Below are 16,262 nucleotides of genomic sequence, written 5' to 3' on the forward strand. Positions count from 1 at the left end.
TGTATAGAGTTAGAAGAGTTGATTCATAGCAGGAAGCCCACTGAAGAGGTCATAGAACTGGTTGGTAGAATAAGGGTGGTAATGGCAGACATCCTTGACGTGTATGAAATTCACAGCACAAACCATCTGCATGTTGTTGCCTGAATTATCCACTTGTGCAAAGGTGTCTCTTTAACTCTTTCTGGTTTTATAGCATTGCGATATTAGGGAAGGAAAAAAGGAAGAAAAAGTGTAGGCAGTAAAAGCAAGAATAGCAAACCTTTATAAATCACTGCAGTGGCCAGAGTCTTTGCAAAGCATTTGACAGCTTGGGTCTTTATCAGGCTCAGAGGGATCAAATGCCCAAATCTCTTGCAAACGATGCAATTCTAGTCTGTTAGAGGCAGAGGTGTTTTGCATTGCCAGCTGAGAGGAAGCCACTATAGAGCTAGGAATGCAAGAATCCTGGAGCCCCCAAAACCAAACTGCTGCACAGGAGGGTCAATATTGACAGTGATAAGCATATTCTTCTGGAACAGCTGGGGAGACCTGAGGTCTAAATCCACCTGGGGCTGAGGGTTGTTTGAACCCAGGCTAAGGTCTGGGAGCTGTCTTTTGGAAATTACAGTGTTCACAGGTCTCTAGTTAAGGTTTGATGTCTTGTAGTGCTGGATTTAGATGCCTATATCCAATATCCTCCCTGAGGTGTCTGTATTTTTATGGATTATCTTTAAAGTAGCAAGTCTTGATGGGTAAGGGTAGCGTGATAGATTGATTTATTTATTTAATTTTCATTTGCTATGACTGAAGTACATACTTGTTATAAAAATAGTAAGTCTAATACTTGTGTTTAAAATCTTTTCTGGGAGAACATGGTAATGAAAGACTGGGCTTCTTTCCAGTATATATTCACATTCCAAATCTGAAATGGCTTTGTAGAAAAATCATTTCTATAAATTCTGCCTATCCACTAACAACCAGGAAACAAAGTAAACCATCAATTTCTATAAGTTTTAATACTGTAAAATCAGAAATCAAGATAGGATGCAATTAAATTAAAATAAAAATAGAATTCAAACAAAATATTTTTCATTTTCTTTGGAATGATGTAGTTAATGCTTATGTTAGATACCAGCTGGAAAAAATTTTAGAGAAAGCTTTTTTAGTTTTTTCTTCCTTGTTGCTTAGTGTTATAGAAGAACAAATAAATTTTTAGAAGTATTTAATTTGTTTGCTGTCTGTACTTTAGGAGAACACTCAGTTTGAAAATCCTGATTTTATATTCAGTAAGGACAGTCCACTTACGTCTATAAGGAAATTTACATTTAGATCAGATAGTTACATGTGTCACATATCAAAGATATTTTCGTAGTTATTCTCTCATTGTTTGGTTTGTATTTGATTAGCTGTAAATTACTGAAAATCCCACCTTCTCCTTTAAAATTCTCTTCACATATCTAAGCCATCAATTTGTTTCTGCTATTGTGCAAATAACTGAAAACACAGCTGGAATCCAAATAAATACCCGTTCAAGTCAAAAGACAGCCTGAAATGATAGTTGTGAAACTTTTGACCTTTAGCACTTTCTACCTTCAGTAAGGTAGAAGGAGCCTGCACATACCAAATTCTCCAGTTTCTTCTCTCTGACATTAGCAACATGTGTTTTCATGATAAGAGTGATTTCTGTGCTGTCTGTATGTCCACAGTCCAAGTAGAGGGCATAGAAATGTTCTTTATTTTCCCGACTGACGCTTTTTGACAGTTTTTTTTCGCCTGTGAAGTACTGATGCCGACTCCTTTTTTCCTCCCTGCTCCTTCCCCGGGTACAAATGAATTGTAAAGGACTAAGCCAGCAGCCAGTTTTTCCTGTAGAATTTCCGCTGTGCCATCTGCTGGTGATGCAAAGCAAGTGAACCTTGTAAAGTCCAGTCTTCCTGCAGTGCTGAATAGTTGTGTCTCCAGCTGGAGACAGAAAAAGCAACGGGTTTCTGAGTGTCCCTGATGGTGTTTAATGTAGGACAAAGTAATTTAGCTTACTTAAAGAGAATCAATTGTAGAGAGAGCCGTGTCCCTTTTTTTAACGTGATCACACTTGATCTTCTAGGATTCTGTCAGATCGTAAGGGTGAGTCAGTGGTACTGTAAGCATTTACCTAACAATACCACAGATTCTTCCCTCTGGAATTATAGCCTAGCTCTGAAGCAAGAAAACAGAAGAATATTTAGGTTATTTGAGCAATTGTGAATGAAACACCTCTGGTTCTCAGTTGTCTGCTGTAATCCAGATTGCAGGTATATATGCATGCAGGTCTTTGTCACTAGAGAAAATTCTATGAACTAAAATTTATAATCTAACATTCAAGTCCTCCCAAAGACTTGCATTCTTCCAACACCTGCATGTTGTAAATTCTGGAAGTCATGGGTTTCAGGGTGGATCCAGCTAGACTGTGGACACCACTTGTATGTAGTAATGTATGGTAGAGAAATAAAATATTTTAACAGGAAAGAAATGCTTTATTGGAAAAGGTTTGCAGTCATTATAGAAACATCCTGAATCTAATAAATCTAATAAACGTATATTTGGAATTTTAATATTTAAAAAATAATTTATTGTTTGTTCATATGTATCTCAGTTTAAATCACAAACTGAGATAAGGAAGAGTTGCCATGAGGGGAATGAGCCATTTGAAATTGGTACAGATGAGCAGGAGTGTTGTCCTTTGGCTTTAAAGATAACAGTATAAAGTTAAAACAATTGCAGCATAGTGTTGAAAAAATCTCCAAGAGCATTTTCTTCTTTCTTTTCATTGTCCTTTTTCAACTGCTGATCTGGCAGCTTCACAGCAAAAGGAGTGAGAGTGCTGTTGTTGCAAACACCACAGCTAATACTGTAAATCCACAGAAGCCTGTACTGTATAAAAGCTGGCTTTTCAAAGTATGAAAGTAATTCAAGATTGCCCTGGTATTTTCTGAGCTTTGTAAGAAAGGTTGAATTTATTGATCCAGATTTATTGTTATGTCACAACAGGGGAAAATTATTTTAATTTTATTATTTTTTCTTAAGATATTTTTTATGGCCTCCTATACTAATGATAGTCATTCAAAATTTAGTACAGTATGGCTTTTTTGTAAGACCTTGCGTAAATAATGTTAAAACATCATTAAACGAATGGTTTGTTTTGCTGCAATCTCTACTATTAATATTTAAGACACCATGTTAACCATCTTATGCAACGTGCTGTTGAACTTAAAAATAGAGTTATATACTATGGTAGTTATATATGTAATAGCAATAGTACTTGAGCAGTCGTTATATAACAGTGGGAAATGAAAAAGAAGCCCTGGACAGCCAGTGCTGGGCATGCAGGAGGTAAGCTGTGAGAGGTGGAATGAGGAGCTGTTACCATGTGTGGCATGGCTGTCACCATGGCTCCCTGCACCCCTGGTCAGTTTGTAAAGGTAAACAGCCTTTATCACCAGCTGAGGTCACTGGGAGGAGATTCCTGCTCATACTGGGTAGGTCCAGTGTGCTTCTTCATGGGCTGAAAGGGACAAAGCCAGAGGTCAACAGGAGCAGTAGAGCAGTTGAGTTACCCACTTCACCTGCATGGTGGTTGCAGACTCTTGAACTGACAGCTGAGAAGTACGATGGGGATGGGAAGACCACATGGGCCTTGATAGTTAATAGTATTAAATTTGTAGAACTTGTCTGTACAGTTTTAGAATTAATGTTAAGTAAGAGTGTTTGGTATATTTACCCTGTTAAAAAAATCCTGTTTGTTTTGGTTTACATTTTATATACCTTGAATGCCTTAAAGCAGTGCTCTGTATACACTAGTATTTGTAGTCCTAGCATATCTCCTGTCCAAATTTGTTCTAAAACAAATTTGTTCTATAGCCAGTTTTTAAATCTTAGGTTGCATGACAGCCACAGGTTTTCAAAGAGGAGATGCAGATCTTTTAATCCACATTCTCTCATTTTCCAGAACAACTGGTTGCTTAAGTTTTGTTGACATCTCCACTTGTCTATGGAGTTCCCACTCTTATCAAAGTGCCATGAACTTTGAAACAAATTGGAGGTTAGCATAGAAACAGAATTGTGACTGTATCTCTGTACAGTTTCATGACCAGTGTTAAGTTCAGACTAAAGTGTTCTCATGGTCTGTTCTGCTGTTCAGCTCACTGAACCACTGAGAGCACTATCATTGTATCTCGGTGTTTGATTAAATTATTTAACTACACTTGTAGTTCAGTGATTATAAAATGATTGGTTCTAATGGATCTTCTTCAACATCATCTTCATTCCTGCATTCTTTGGAGAAAGACTTTATCTTGTCTATAAAAATATGTGTGGGGATTTTTCTCTAACTTTGATTTTTGTTTCATGTTTAGTTAAGATGAATGAATGCTCAGCTCTTGTCATTCCCAGATGTGGTCCAGCAAGTCCATTTAAAGGACACTTAAGTAATAAAAGTAATGGTAAGTAACGTGTACTTTCATCAGAAGATCAACTTGGTTCCTTTTATGTGAATTCATTGATTTTGTGCTTAATTTTTTCTTTAAACTTCTGTATCAAGCTTATTTGAAGAAGTTTAATAGTACTTATATTTAGTATGCTTTACTGAAAATACTTTCAAGGAGTTAGTTTTGCCTTGACTTTACTGCTGCTACAAATTGGTAGCAAGATGAACAAATATATAAAGATCTCCCATCTCTGTTAGCTGTAATATACTTTTATATACATATATATATATATATATATATGTTTACCAGATTAAAGAACCCCTGAGGTTAAACGTGTTCCTTTAGAGACAGTAGTTTACCTGGGCTAGTTTGTGATTCTGTGCTATACTGATACCTCAGACACCTTTTTTTTCTCAAAAGAACATAGAGTGAAGAACAAGAAGTTTCCATGTTAACATATTCGTAGTACAATTTCAGCTACTTTTGCAGCTATTTATTGAATTAATGGCTCATTGGGGAAAGAAAAAGGAGACAGGATGATTTCAAGTGATAGTAACTGGTAAAAAAAATACTGCCTTTGAGCAAAATTAAACAGTGTCTTAAAGTTTGTGACTTTGAATTGCAGTTAATAACTGTTTAAAATTGTAGTATTCTTTTGCTTGCCTTTCTAATGTTCCAATGTATTTTAATCTTACAGCTTTCTGCATTGGCTCCTCTCGAAATCTAGCTAGCCAATACCTGATCAGAGATCACATGGTGGTTCATTATAACAGAGTTCTTTCAGCCAAAGGTAAAAATGTGCATGTATGAATGAACTGTCTCCCCCTAAATTTCTCTCAATCTCTCAGAATAGCCTCATACCAAGAAGGGATGAATTGGATTGTAGAAAATTGATTTTTCTTACCCATACATGTGTCAGCAAGGAGATGTGGCTTCTACTTAATAATACTTCTGTATTATTGAGATGGGAAGTCTTGTATGAAAGCATTTTCCTTAAATGTTACCAAAGATTCTACCTTAATTTTAGAGCACTTTGTGCTGTATTGACTTCATTCTGCTTTTGATGAAATAATGAATTATGAAATAATAGGCTGAACTGAAGGTCATAGTGATAGTCATAACAGCAAACATATAGAAATTATTTTATGAATGAAGGCAGAACATTTCTACTTAAACTCAGATCACGATGTCTTTCTTTTATTATTTTTATTTCAAAAACTTCATAATCTTTTGTTCAACTTGCAATGAATAGTAATAGTGAGTTCTAAGGATGTGAAAATTGCCTTGTGTGTTTGCAAATGAGAAAATCATGTTACTGACAGAGTCCATGCTCACAAATACAATACTAACAATGTTACGTCTCATGACATACTCAGAATCCTCAGGGATGCAGGTAAATGCTATCAGAACAAAATGTACAGAAACCTTTTGAAAGGAGTCTTCATTTAAGTGATGATTTTTCCTTTAAATATGTGTTTTACCCAGAGAGCTTCATCTCAAATCCTGTGACCATATTAATGACAACCTAAGACTTTAGGTACACAGTAACTAGCATATTTTAAAATAAAGAATTAAATTAGTCTTTGTTCTGTATTCGTTTATTACTCCATTTTTCTAGCTATCACATATACTAAGTAAATATTGAGTCACTCGCATTTGGTGTTTTTCTTATTTTCAGCAGCTGTAGACTCTTCATTGCCCAAAAGTAGGTTGGCCAGCATCAAACGTAAGTATTTGTTCTATGTTGATTGTGCAAATGATGCTATAAAACTAACTTGGCAAAAGAGCCAGTGAAGAGTAACAATAGCATAGAACCCTTAAGTGAGCATTCATGTATCTGCTTGTTTATTCAGTTTTCACATCCTTCTTCAGCTACTTGGAGATACCATGAATCTGCATCAATGGAATGCTGGAGAGATGGATCTGGGCTGTCAGGGATTAGCTGTGCTTAGCAGGACACTTCATTTGTCAATGGCAAAAGTGTCTCAACTGCAAGAGATAGGATAATCTTAAGTATATGGTACAAATGCATAGCAAAATCCTGGACCTTTCTTAACAAAAGCCTTTGAGGATTTCTCTCACTGCTCAATGTGTGCATGTAACTGGTAGCTTTTTTTCTGACCTGCTTTACTTTATATGCTGTTCCATCTGACCAAGATTCCTTTACAAATAATAAGATAAGAAACTCTGCCATTTAGGCTGTAATTTTTGCAGTTATCAAAGAGATAATTCCATGGGAAACACCTACTTTCAAATTCATCATTTTTGGTCTCACTGACTTCTTGGTATTTAAAGTTAAGACTACCCAGGCATATCTTTTTCAGTTTCTGCACTATCCTTATAAATTCTAGGTTTTTATAATGAAGTTTAAAATTATTTCAATTTTATTTTGTACCTAAAATTAGAGTGACTGCATTTTTTCCCTGCAGTTCTATGCATTGTTCATCAAGTGTGACATGTTCAGGTGTTGAGCTCAGTGCAAGGTACCGTTTGTAGAGTCTCTGGTAAACCACTGGAGAATCATTTTTCTTCCTCTGTTGTTTTGTGAAACAGATTACATGGAGATGATAGCCAATAGCTCAGACAGGAAGAATGTTGCAAATATGCTGAGGAAGAAAAGTAATGGAAGAGGGGTTTTAGAATACTTTCAAAACAATTTCTTCTTTCTTGCTCAAGATGAGATATGTGATTTATCCAGGCACAATTTTAACTTCAATATAGTTGAATATCAGTAGTATCTCTAGTGTCACTGAGGATGAGGGGTTTGCACCTTTATTCTCACAGTAGTTCACTGTGAGTAGTTCTCTCAGTAGCATGTCATTGTTTCAACTGAAGCTTATTATTACTTTTTTCCCTTTGTATTCTTTGTGTAGTTATTGCATTCCAAATAAAGTTTCTGTTCCCCCTCTATTTCAAGATTTGGGCAAGGGGGCAAATTTAGTTCAAAATTATAAGATTTATTAATAGCATAGAGTTACAAAACAGAATTCCTGCAGATAGTGTTAAAAAATACCTCCTGAAAATGTGCTTCATGTACTGCTAGAATAGCAGGTGAGTATTTCCCTTTGGGGTTGTTGCCATGAATCAGTCATTACCGTTTAAGAATTAAACATGATACTGTAGTTGGCATTCTCCCTGGCCAACTGAATGTGTTCTGTCCTTAAAGTGGATTTAGTTTCCACTGTTCTTTTCCTGGTATCTTAGCTGGCAGCAAAGCAGGCAAGGTGCCATGCCCCTGGGCTAGCAGTGAGCATGTTCCTGTGTATTAGATCAGGCTTACTGACTTAAAATAGTTGTTAGAATGTGAAACTTCTGGAAATGTGAAACTTCTATGTTCAGAATTAGTCCAAGCATGTTGATTGATACCAGTGGCCATTAGAAGCCTGTGGTTGTGAAACTTGTGCCAGAAAACTTGACAAAGGCTATGCCAAGTAAGACAGCTGCTGCTACACATGCCTGGTTTCTAACAGTACTAACTTTTCAATCCATATGTTTAGAGGTTTTTCCACAAGGCATATTCATAGTACAGCTTGAACTCAGTGATTAGTGTGCTTAGGAATGCAGGTCTCTTTGATACTGGGGCAGGGGGAGAAGAAGAAGGAAAACAAATATTCTGAGAAGTTACCCACCATAGATCTATTCTAGCCTGGTGGAACTTGAATTCTTGGAGAGAGGGCAGTGAGAGAAAGGGAGAGGCAACAATTCAGACTGATAGTAATGTTGGTTTTCTACCCTTTAAAGGGGTTAAGTTCTAGCAAAAATATCAAGAAATACATATTGTTACGTAATTCTGTATTTAAATCTTATTTTTCCCATGAACACATATATCTGTTTACACTTTACATTATGAAAAAGCAGAGATCTATGAAAAGCTGTTTTACATGTTTTGTTGTTGCTGCCATTTTACAGGAAGCTTTCACAAAATCACCCTCTTTTTTTTTCTGTTAAATCTTGTCCTTAAGTATGTATGTCTGAAAATGAAAATTATAAGCAACTAAAATAATGTCTTTAAATTCAAACACTCAGGTAATTCTAATGCCTGTGTTATGTCTTTGGAAAGGTGTTCTAATATATTTTTCAAGTCTGAAATTTAGTGAGAAGGAAAACTTACAGAAAAAATTTTTAATGAATCTGTACTTTTAACTGTAGTGATTTTACTTTTTTCCCCAGTAGTTATTTACTGTAAAGTTTCTTCTATAATAAAAGGTGTTGGGGTTTTTTATGAGGTAATTAATTTTAGATATGTACATCAAAAATACATTTTTCACAACTTGTAGTTATGAAAAGACTTTGGATCATCAAGACTGACATCATGAGTTAAGCAAACCAAAAGTTCAATACAGTTGTTCTAAAATGGAACTAAACAGCCATATTGAATGTGGTAAATAAAGCACATAAACAAGAAAAGCCTGCAGTCTTGACTTGTAAAGGTCAAGAAATAGAAAAAACATAATTTCCTTTTGTAGATGTTTCAGTAATTATTCATCATTATTACTGAAAATGTGTCCCTTATCTTTATTCTAATTTACCCAGCTGTTACTTTGTATTTGATACAAGCAAGGCTTTACTATCAAACCCTTAATGAATACTTTGTCATTCTTTTTTATGGTGATTCCTCCCTTGTTTGATGAAACAGTGCTACTAATATCAGATGTAAAGAAGGACTAAAAAATCATCTCTTAAGAGTTATGAAAATTAAAATTTTTATGTTAAAGAATTTAGAGTTAGACTTATAAGGGACCTGAACTTCATATCTAATGGCAAAATTCAGTTTATATTTGATAAGATCTCACCCCAGGTGCTTAAATTATGATGTACTGGAAGTTCATGTAGAGCTAGGAAACTGATAGTAAAAATTCTTAGAGAAGGAAGAGCTTGCTTGCAGAAGTAATATCACCAACTGATACACTGGACACTTTAGTTATGGTCACTAGTTACTTCAAGCTCAGCTGAGATGGTGTTTGTATGATTTGTCTAAAAAAGAATTCAAAAGGGAAACAATAACTCCAAGTGTGTTATTGCAAAAACAGCTTATATAAAAAGACAGTAGAGAAGTTCTGAGTGTTGGGTAATTCCTTTGAGATACATTGTTCTGTAAGCTGAACTCAATTTAAATCTTACTTTATATTTCATTGTTGCCATCAATTATTTACATCAAAAATGAAATAACTTGAAGTTTAACTGCAAACTGTTTTGTAATGTGATAAATCTAGCAACTGGAAATCCAGAGCAAAGAACAACCACTGGCATTCCAGATCATACTGTCCTTCTAAGTGCAGAGCTTTTAAACTGACTAGGACTGTGATATATATGATTAGTTTGTTTCTTCCAGATTTATGACATTTGTTTTATAACTTTAAACATATCTTGAAATGCTGCTGCAGTCTAGACTTACAGCAAAAATACTTAAGCCTATAGAGGGAGTATTCTAAAAGGGAGATAAAGTGATGTGATCTCTGCTTTGAAGTGTGGTGTACTCTGGGAAGAGTATTTGCCTAGGCAAAAGTGACAGATTGATCAGTGTCTTACAGGTACCTCTTTTTGAGGAGTGCTACAGTTTAACATCTGAAATTCAGTCTTTCTTATGCTCCCTTTCACTAACAACAAAATTAAGAGAATGGATTCATGGAGTGCATGCCATAAGGTATGGAATCTAGGTTCACAGACTGAATTTATCTGATCACTAAATAGTTTATATTCTAATACTTTTTCTCTTACTATACTATGAATCTGTGGGCTTTGAGCACAGTAGTTAACGAGATACAATTAATCTTTAAAGCTCTAATAAGACTTTTAAAGGGACTCATTATTTGGATTTACAAACTGTATTATTTTATTGCTGCACATTTTGTTTTCCCCTTTTAAAAAGATTAAAAGTAACCCAGTGGTTTACTTTTTTTTTTCATTTATTTGTCACGAGATATGTACTATTATGTACTTTTCCCATATTTAACTCTGCATATGTGACATGTTCCTGGAGCCAATGTTCAAATAAAAACTACTTGCAGTGAAACTGTTTTAAGTATCTGTTAACAAATGCAGTTTATGTTTACTTTCTACTAGTCTATGACAGTATGCCAAGGGCACTTCTTTCATATATAATTTATGGACCTCACTGAAAGCTAAAGAAGCTTTATATCTGTAATGGGTTTGAAACAGAAGATAAAACTCACTTAAAGAGTGAGCAGTGTTTTCAATTAAAAGCTAAATCTCTCTTCTGAAATTGGATGTCTCTTGAATGCTGGTCTCTTTCTTTCTGTGTTTAATATATTTGCACTACAACACAAGTGGTTATGTATGACAGCCTTAAGTATCTTCAGCTCCTCTCAGTTGTAATGCTGTGATTACTGCCTCAGAGTTCCAGGCAAGCTTTCTATCTGGCTGAAGTCAAAGCATAAGACTGGATTCTCCAGTCCTTGCATGGGTAAAGGACATGAGCTAAGGAGAGGTAGGACAGCGTGCCTGTTTCTGCATTTGTGTTATTTGCTGACTGCCTCGGAGCTATCCTAACTTACCTCCAGCTGTTTACATCTACACTAACTCTTTTTAGAAGGATTTCTCTATCTCTTACATTGCTGGTTTCAAAATTCCTAGCTTTTACCACAGATCTAGCCTGAAAACTCCTGATTTGGCAATAAGGTGTATATTACTGGAGTTTTCTGACATTCTGTTTTGCATGTCTGTGCTGCCTTTCAGTACATGAGTGACTTCATGGGTTTTGGAGCACACTTAATGGATTAGTTGAGCTAAGCTCACTGTATGGCAGGTGTGAGACAAGGACTCCACATTTCCCATGCAGGTGATGGTAGTCCCAGAGGGTCATTCTGATAGCCCAAGATAGTCTTCGCTGGACTCCTTACTGTTCTTTATTCTTCGGCATGAGCCATGCTTTGAGTGAAAAGTCACAGCCCCAGTCCTGGAGGAGGTTTTTTAACAGCTTTGAATGCCAATAGTAAAGGCATTCATGTATGTCAAATTTCAGAGTTTCTCCTGTGAAGAGCAGAATAAGGACAACATGGGAATTCTGCTTTGCCGTAATATTCACACTGCTTTGCACTTTGCCCAGACACTCCTGTTAAGCCATGGTGTGCAGGTGGAACATGCAGTACAATGTTAAAGCTTGTATTGTTGTAGACAAACCCACTTTTCACCTAAGCACCTGAGTGTAAGGATTTGCTGTTTCAGACACCTACTCACCCTTACCCATACTTCTGTATGTATTGCATTTTTGCTTTGTAGGGTTCTCATTCACCCATTGTTTCTCTAGATATTTGTTCAATCAGCCATCACCATTTTACCTGAGCAGTAGGCAAGATGTGAGTTTTTATAGCCTCCATGGATGTGCACACTTAGACACGCTGTATTGGCCCAGAATAAGTAATTATTTATCTCAAACATATGAAATGTCTAATCTGTAGCTAATTTTTCAGTGCTTCCCTGTAACTTTTAAGACAAACACAATTAGAAATAATGCTAATTTAGAACAGACACAATAACTCAGTATAGAAAGAAAAACATTCAGTTTTAATTATTTAATGGTACAGTATATTTTATCATTCTGTTAAAATGTATGTTTTTAATTCAGAGTTGTATAATGTAGCATTTGTTAACTTCAGCTAATTCTTTCGCAGTAATTTAAGCAGTCTCATATTGGAAGTACTTTAATAGCATATGATGGATAAATCAGCAGCCATAAAAGAAATTACTCTATATTTTACACACCAATTGTAAGAATTAAAAGAAAGAGGGAGTTTCCTGAGCAATGAGAGCAAAGATTTCACATCTGAAAGATTAAATTCCATCTTTAAAGGGGACTAAAATGTTTAAATGCAATGAATGCACTTACTTAAATATTTCCTGGAGAGTAATATGTATGTAGTGTACACAGATGAATGCAGTTTAAAGGTTGATTAAACATCCTCAGATTACTATAGGTCTCAGCTGTGTAAAAGAATGTACCACACCAATCCCTGAAGTTTTTTACATTTCCATGCATTAAATATAGTAGTGCATGTGCAGATTGGGGTCTCCCAGAGTATGATATAAATATATTATGAAACTAGAGAAGAAATCCTCAAAGGCCTTTGTCTGTCTCTATCAAACAAATTATTCACACACTTGGATATGTGTTAAGTGAATGAGAAAATTTTCATTTGGTATACAGACTTCAAAAGTGTGTTTGCTTAATTTTTCCCTATTTGGGAAATGAAATTATTAACTTTTTCATCAGCCTCATTTTGATTTTTCAGCTTTTCAAATTTTGAGTATTTTGTCCAGTTCTGGGCCCTCACGTCAAGACATCGAGGTGCTGGAGTGTATCCAGACAAGGGCAACAAGGCTGGTGAGGGGTCTGGAGAACAAGTCCTGTGAGGAGTGTGTGAGGGAGCTGGGGGTGCTTAGCCTGGAGAAAAGGAGGCTCAGGAGAAACCTTGTCACTCTCTACAAGTGCCTGAAAGGAGGCTCTAGCCAGGTGATGGTCAGCCTCTTCTGCCAGGCAACCAGCAACAGGATAAGAGGACACAGTCTTAAGCCATGCCAGGGGAGATTTGGGTTGGACATCAGGAAGAATTTCTACATGGAAAGGGGTTGTCAAGTATAGGAATGGCCTGCCCAGGAAGGTGGTGGAGTCACCACCTCTGGAAGTGTTTAAGAAACAACTCGATGCGGCACTTGGTGCTGTGATTCAGTTGGTGAGGTGGTGATTGGTCAAAGGTTGGACTCACTCTTCGAGGTTTTCTCCAACCTAAATAATTTTGTGTTTCATCTGTGAAACCTGGCTGCTCATAATCTGCCAAAACTTTGGACTGTATTGTATAAGATTTAGGTGACTGATGGCAAACTCATACACAGAAAATTTACCTGTCCTTTGGGCTACTTTATCTGATGACATAGACACCTGACTCAACTTTCCGCACTGCAGGGGAGGTCTGGGACTGCAGACCAGTGTGGACTGATGAAAATGCCCCACTCTCATCTGACAGTAGCCCTCTCAGAGCCTTCATTTTTTTTTGCGTTCTTAAGAAAAATTTGCTTGTTCTGCCCAGGATTTCTGTATTTAGGAAATTCCATGTTGGAATTTTTTACATGTCAGATTTGTGGATTTTTTACATGTCAGATTTGCTACCAATAAACAGAGAGGTTTTTGTGAAGTACTGGATGAGAGTAGAGTCAAAGGAGTTCTAGTTGTAAAAAACTGATAGAAAGCTTGTAACTTTTTGAGCAAAATGCTCTGTTAGCAATCCTGATCTTGGAAGTCTTGTATGCTGGTGTTTGTTGTGAGGTAAGAAAATTAAAGGAAAGTTAAGGCACAGCTTCAGCTACCAGTATACTCTTAATAATTTTTCTTTTAAGAATAGACATAAATTTTATAACTGCTGTGTGCTGGAAGTGGAATGTATCTCAATAGTCTGACTTTACTGAGCAATTGGAAACCACTACAGTGTTTCAGTGTTTTCAAATCACTTAGGGATTCAGTTACAGTGTTTTCAAATCACTTAAGAAAACAAAGAATATTTCAGTTTGGATCTGACCAACTTTGTCTCTTCCCTAAGTTGCTGACCAGCAAAGAAGAGAGAAACTGAAAAAGAAGATAGCCAGGTGTAGAGAGAAGTTAAGTGTGTGTAAAGCTGTCTCTCCATCCCGTCCAAGAGACAGAGGAAGGGCTCTGCCATCCTCTTCTAGAAAGGTATGTATTTTAATTCTGTTTAGTGGATCCTATCATATGCTTGCCTCCCATAGTAACAGCTGATCACTGTGCAGCTGTGAGGTGAGGGCTGGCATCTTTCAAGCAGCAGAAAGTAGACAAGGATCTTCCTGGCATGTGCCCAACACTGAATGCATGTCTTGACCTTCTGACAAAGATGTCAGGTATCTGGATGAAGAGTGCTTGCAGTAAATACAAGCTCTAATTTCCCATGAATTCTCTTGCTTTCACCTCAACTGAAATTCCTGTCCTCTGTCACTCCAGAGCTTTGTAACATTTCCTAAGGCAGAGCTCTGTTACCTCTACCCTTCCAAGCAGAAGTATCAGGAATCTTCATTTTTTTTTCTTAATGAGAAGTCCTAGTTGATAACACATTTTTATCTAACAGTATATTAAATCATTCAGTTACATTTCTTCAAAGCAGAAATAATGCTTTCAAGACCAAAATATACCATTCTGTATGTATATATTCTGCTTATATGCATAGGCTCACTTAGTTTGGCTGGCATTTCATCAAGATATGTGGTGTATATTTCTAACTAATAAATAAATATGTAAATAGCCCAATAAATTACATCGTTCATCACTGTAAATGAGCAATTGCATCTTGAAATAGAATAATGACTTAACTCTGTGATTCTAACAGCATAAGCTTCATACATTGTTTAAATATCTGTAAAGCTAGAGGACATTTCCAAGTAGTACAGCAAACAGCATCAGTTTCTTTCTGTGTGACTGATTTTTGTACCAGGCAGCCAGAGTGTGACCTTATTGCAGTGCAGAGAAATAATGCTTTGAAATTCAATACATGGCTCCTAGTTATGGATGAAAGCACAGGCATGAATAACAAAAGGGAGGAAATGTGATATTTAAAATCTAAATTTTATTTTTTATTAATACTGTTTTTGTTCTTCCATGTTATTTTTTTGCAAACTTGGGGCAGGCAAAGTTCCTTAAATTGTTTCATTGCAAAACCAAGTAACCTGTGTCTCTAAATACTGCATGAACTCCCAGCTTTAAAATGAAAGGACACACTATAACAAAGTGCAGCTTTTTCCCCTTGTTTTTCAAAACAAGATTTTCTAAAATTCTACCTGAATTGAGCTGGCCATGAGTAAAAGCTCTGATTTAAACAAGACTTGGTATTTCATATCTTGTGGTGAAGTAATCCTATTAATAGGCATTTCTGGCTGCTAATGAATTTTTTAAAATAAATTAATCCATGCCAAAAGTGTTGAAGGAAGTTGAAGGAAGGCTGCTTCATAGGAGGTTAAATTTTCTCTTTTAACTATTTGAAGTGTGCCTTTGCCTTGACCTTTCAAGATCCCTTTCAGCCTTTTTTTTGAGATTTTTTTTTCTAAAGAATGAAAGTTGTGGCTATCTGCTTGTGCATATGAAATATAGATTGGGAAACACCATTAACTGGTTCTAGTCTCTTGTTAATTTTGTATGCAACACACATGTGGCTATGTGAAATGCCTACTGAAATGCTTTATATTTAAAAATTTATTACACTCTTATGATACCAGCAGTCTGAACATGTATTGTGCTTAAATTAGTTCTGTCATAATGGGAGATGTCAGTGACTAAACAAAGCAGAAGAACCTTCTGAGCATCAAAGAAAGTTATTTTCATTAGGAACATTCAAATTTCCTTTTAGGCTTCATAGTGACAATCACCTCTTGTGCTGGTTCTTTGAATTAATGCACACTCAGTAATACCCCTTCTTGATAACATCACAGTATTTGATAAAAGTAGGAACTTAGTACATTAAAGAATTGACACCCACACACACATGCACAAAATGAAAGAGTGTACCAGGACCATAGTTTTGAAAAATAGTGGTACCAGGATACAAACTGAATATATTTATAGAAGGTCCAATTTGTTCACATATTTGTATGAATTTTCTCTAAAGGCAGCTTGTCACTTCCTATAGGAGAGTTTTGCTCTATCCAGACAGCAGAGAGCAGGTGCTCAGCTGATTTAGAGCAATATTTAAATGGCTTTCTCAAGTTAAAAGAATCATACACTCATTTATTGCAAATTCACAGCTTTTGTATCCTGACAGTGCAGTTCATAAGGCATCTCTTTGATCTCATTTTATAATGGTAGAT

The 16,262-nt window shown here is 36.0% G+C and overlaps 1 protein-coding gene across 2 annotated transcripts in view; it reads left to right on the forward strand.

The window, feature by feature from the left end:
• The window catches only part of SPATA7 (spermatogenesis associated 7), a 33,643-nt gene that overhangs the window by 4,638 nt on the left and 12,743 nt on the right, over positions 1–16,262 (forward strand). Inside the window, exons 2-5 of one of the 2 annotated variants that reach the window (XM_036384711.2) lie at positions 4,371–4,457; positions 5,140–5,232; positions 6,121–6,168; positions 13,994–14,127. In XM_036384711.2, the coding sequence (XP_036240604.1) occupies positions 4,371–4,457; positions 5,140–5,232; positions 6,121–6,168; positions 13,994–14,127 (362 nt within the window). The remainder of the gene's footprint in view (positions 1–4,370; positions 4,458–5,139; positions 5,233–6,120; positions 6,169–13,993; positions 14,128–16,262) is intronic. The other variant, XM_036384712.2, reaches the window with a different exon arrangement.

The sequence above is a fragment of the Molothrus ater genome, chromosome 6 (genome assembly GCF_012460135.2).
Source record: "Molothrus ater isolate BHLD 08-10-18 breed brown headed cowbird chromosome 6, BPBGC_Mater_1.1, whole genome shotgun sequence".
NCBI lineage: Eukaryota > Metazoa > Chordata > Aves > Passeriformes > Icteridae > Molothrus > Molothrus ater.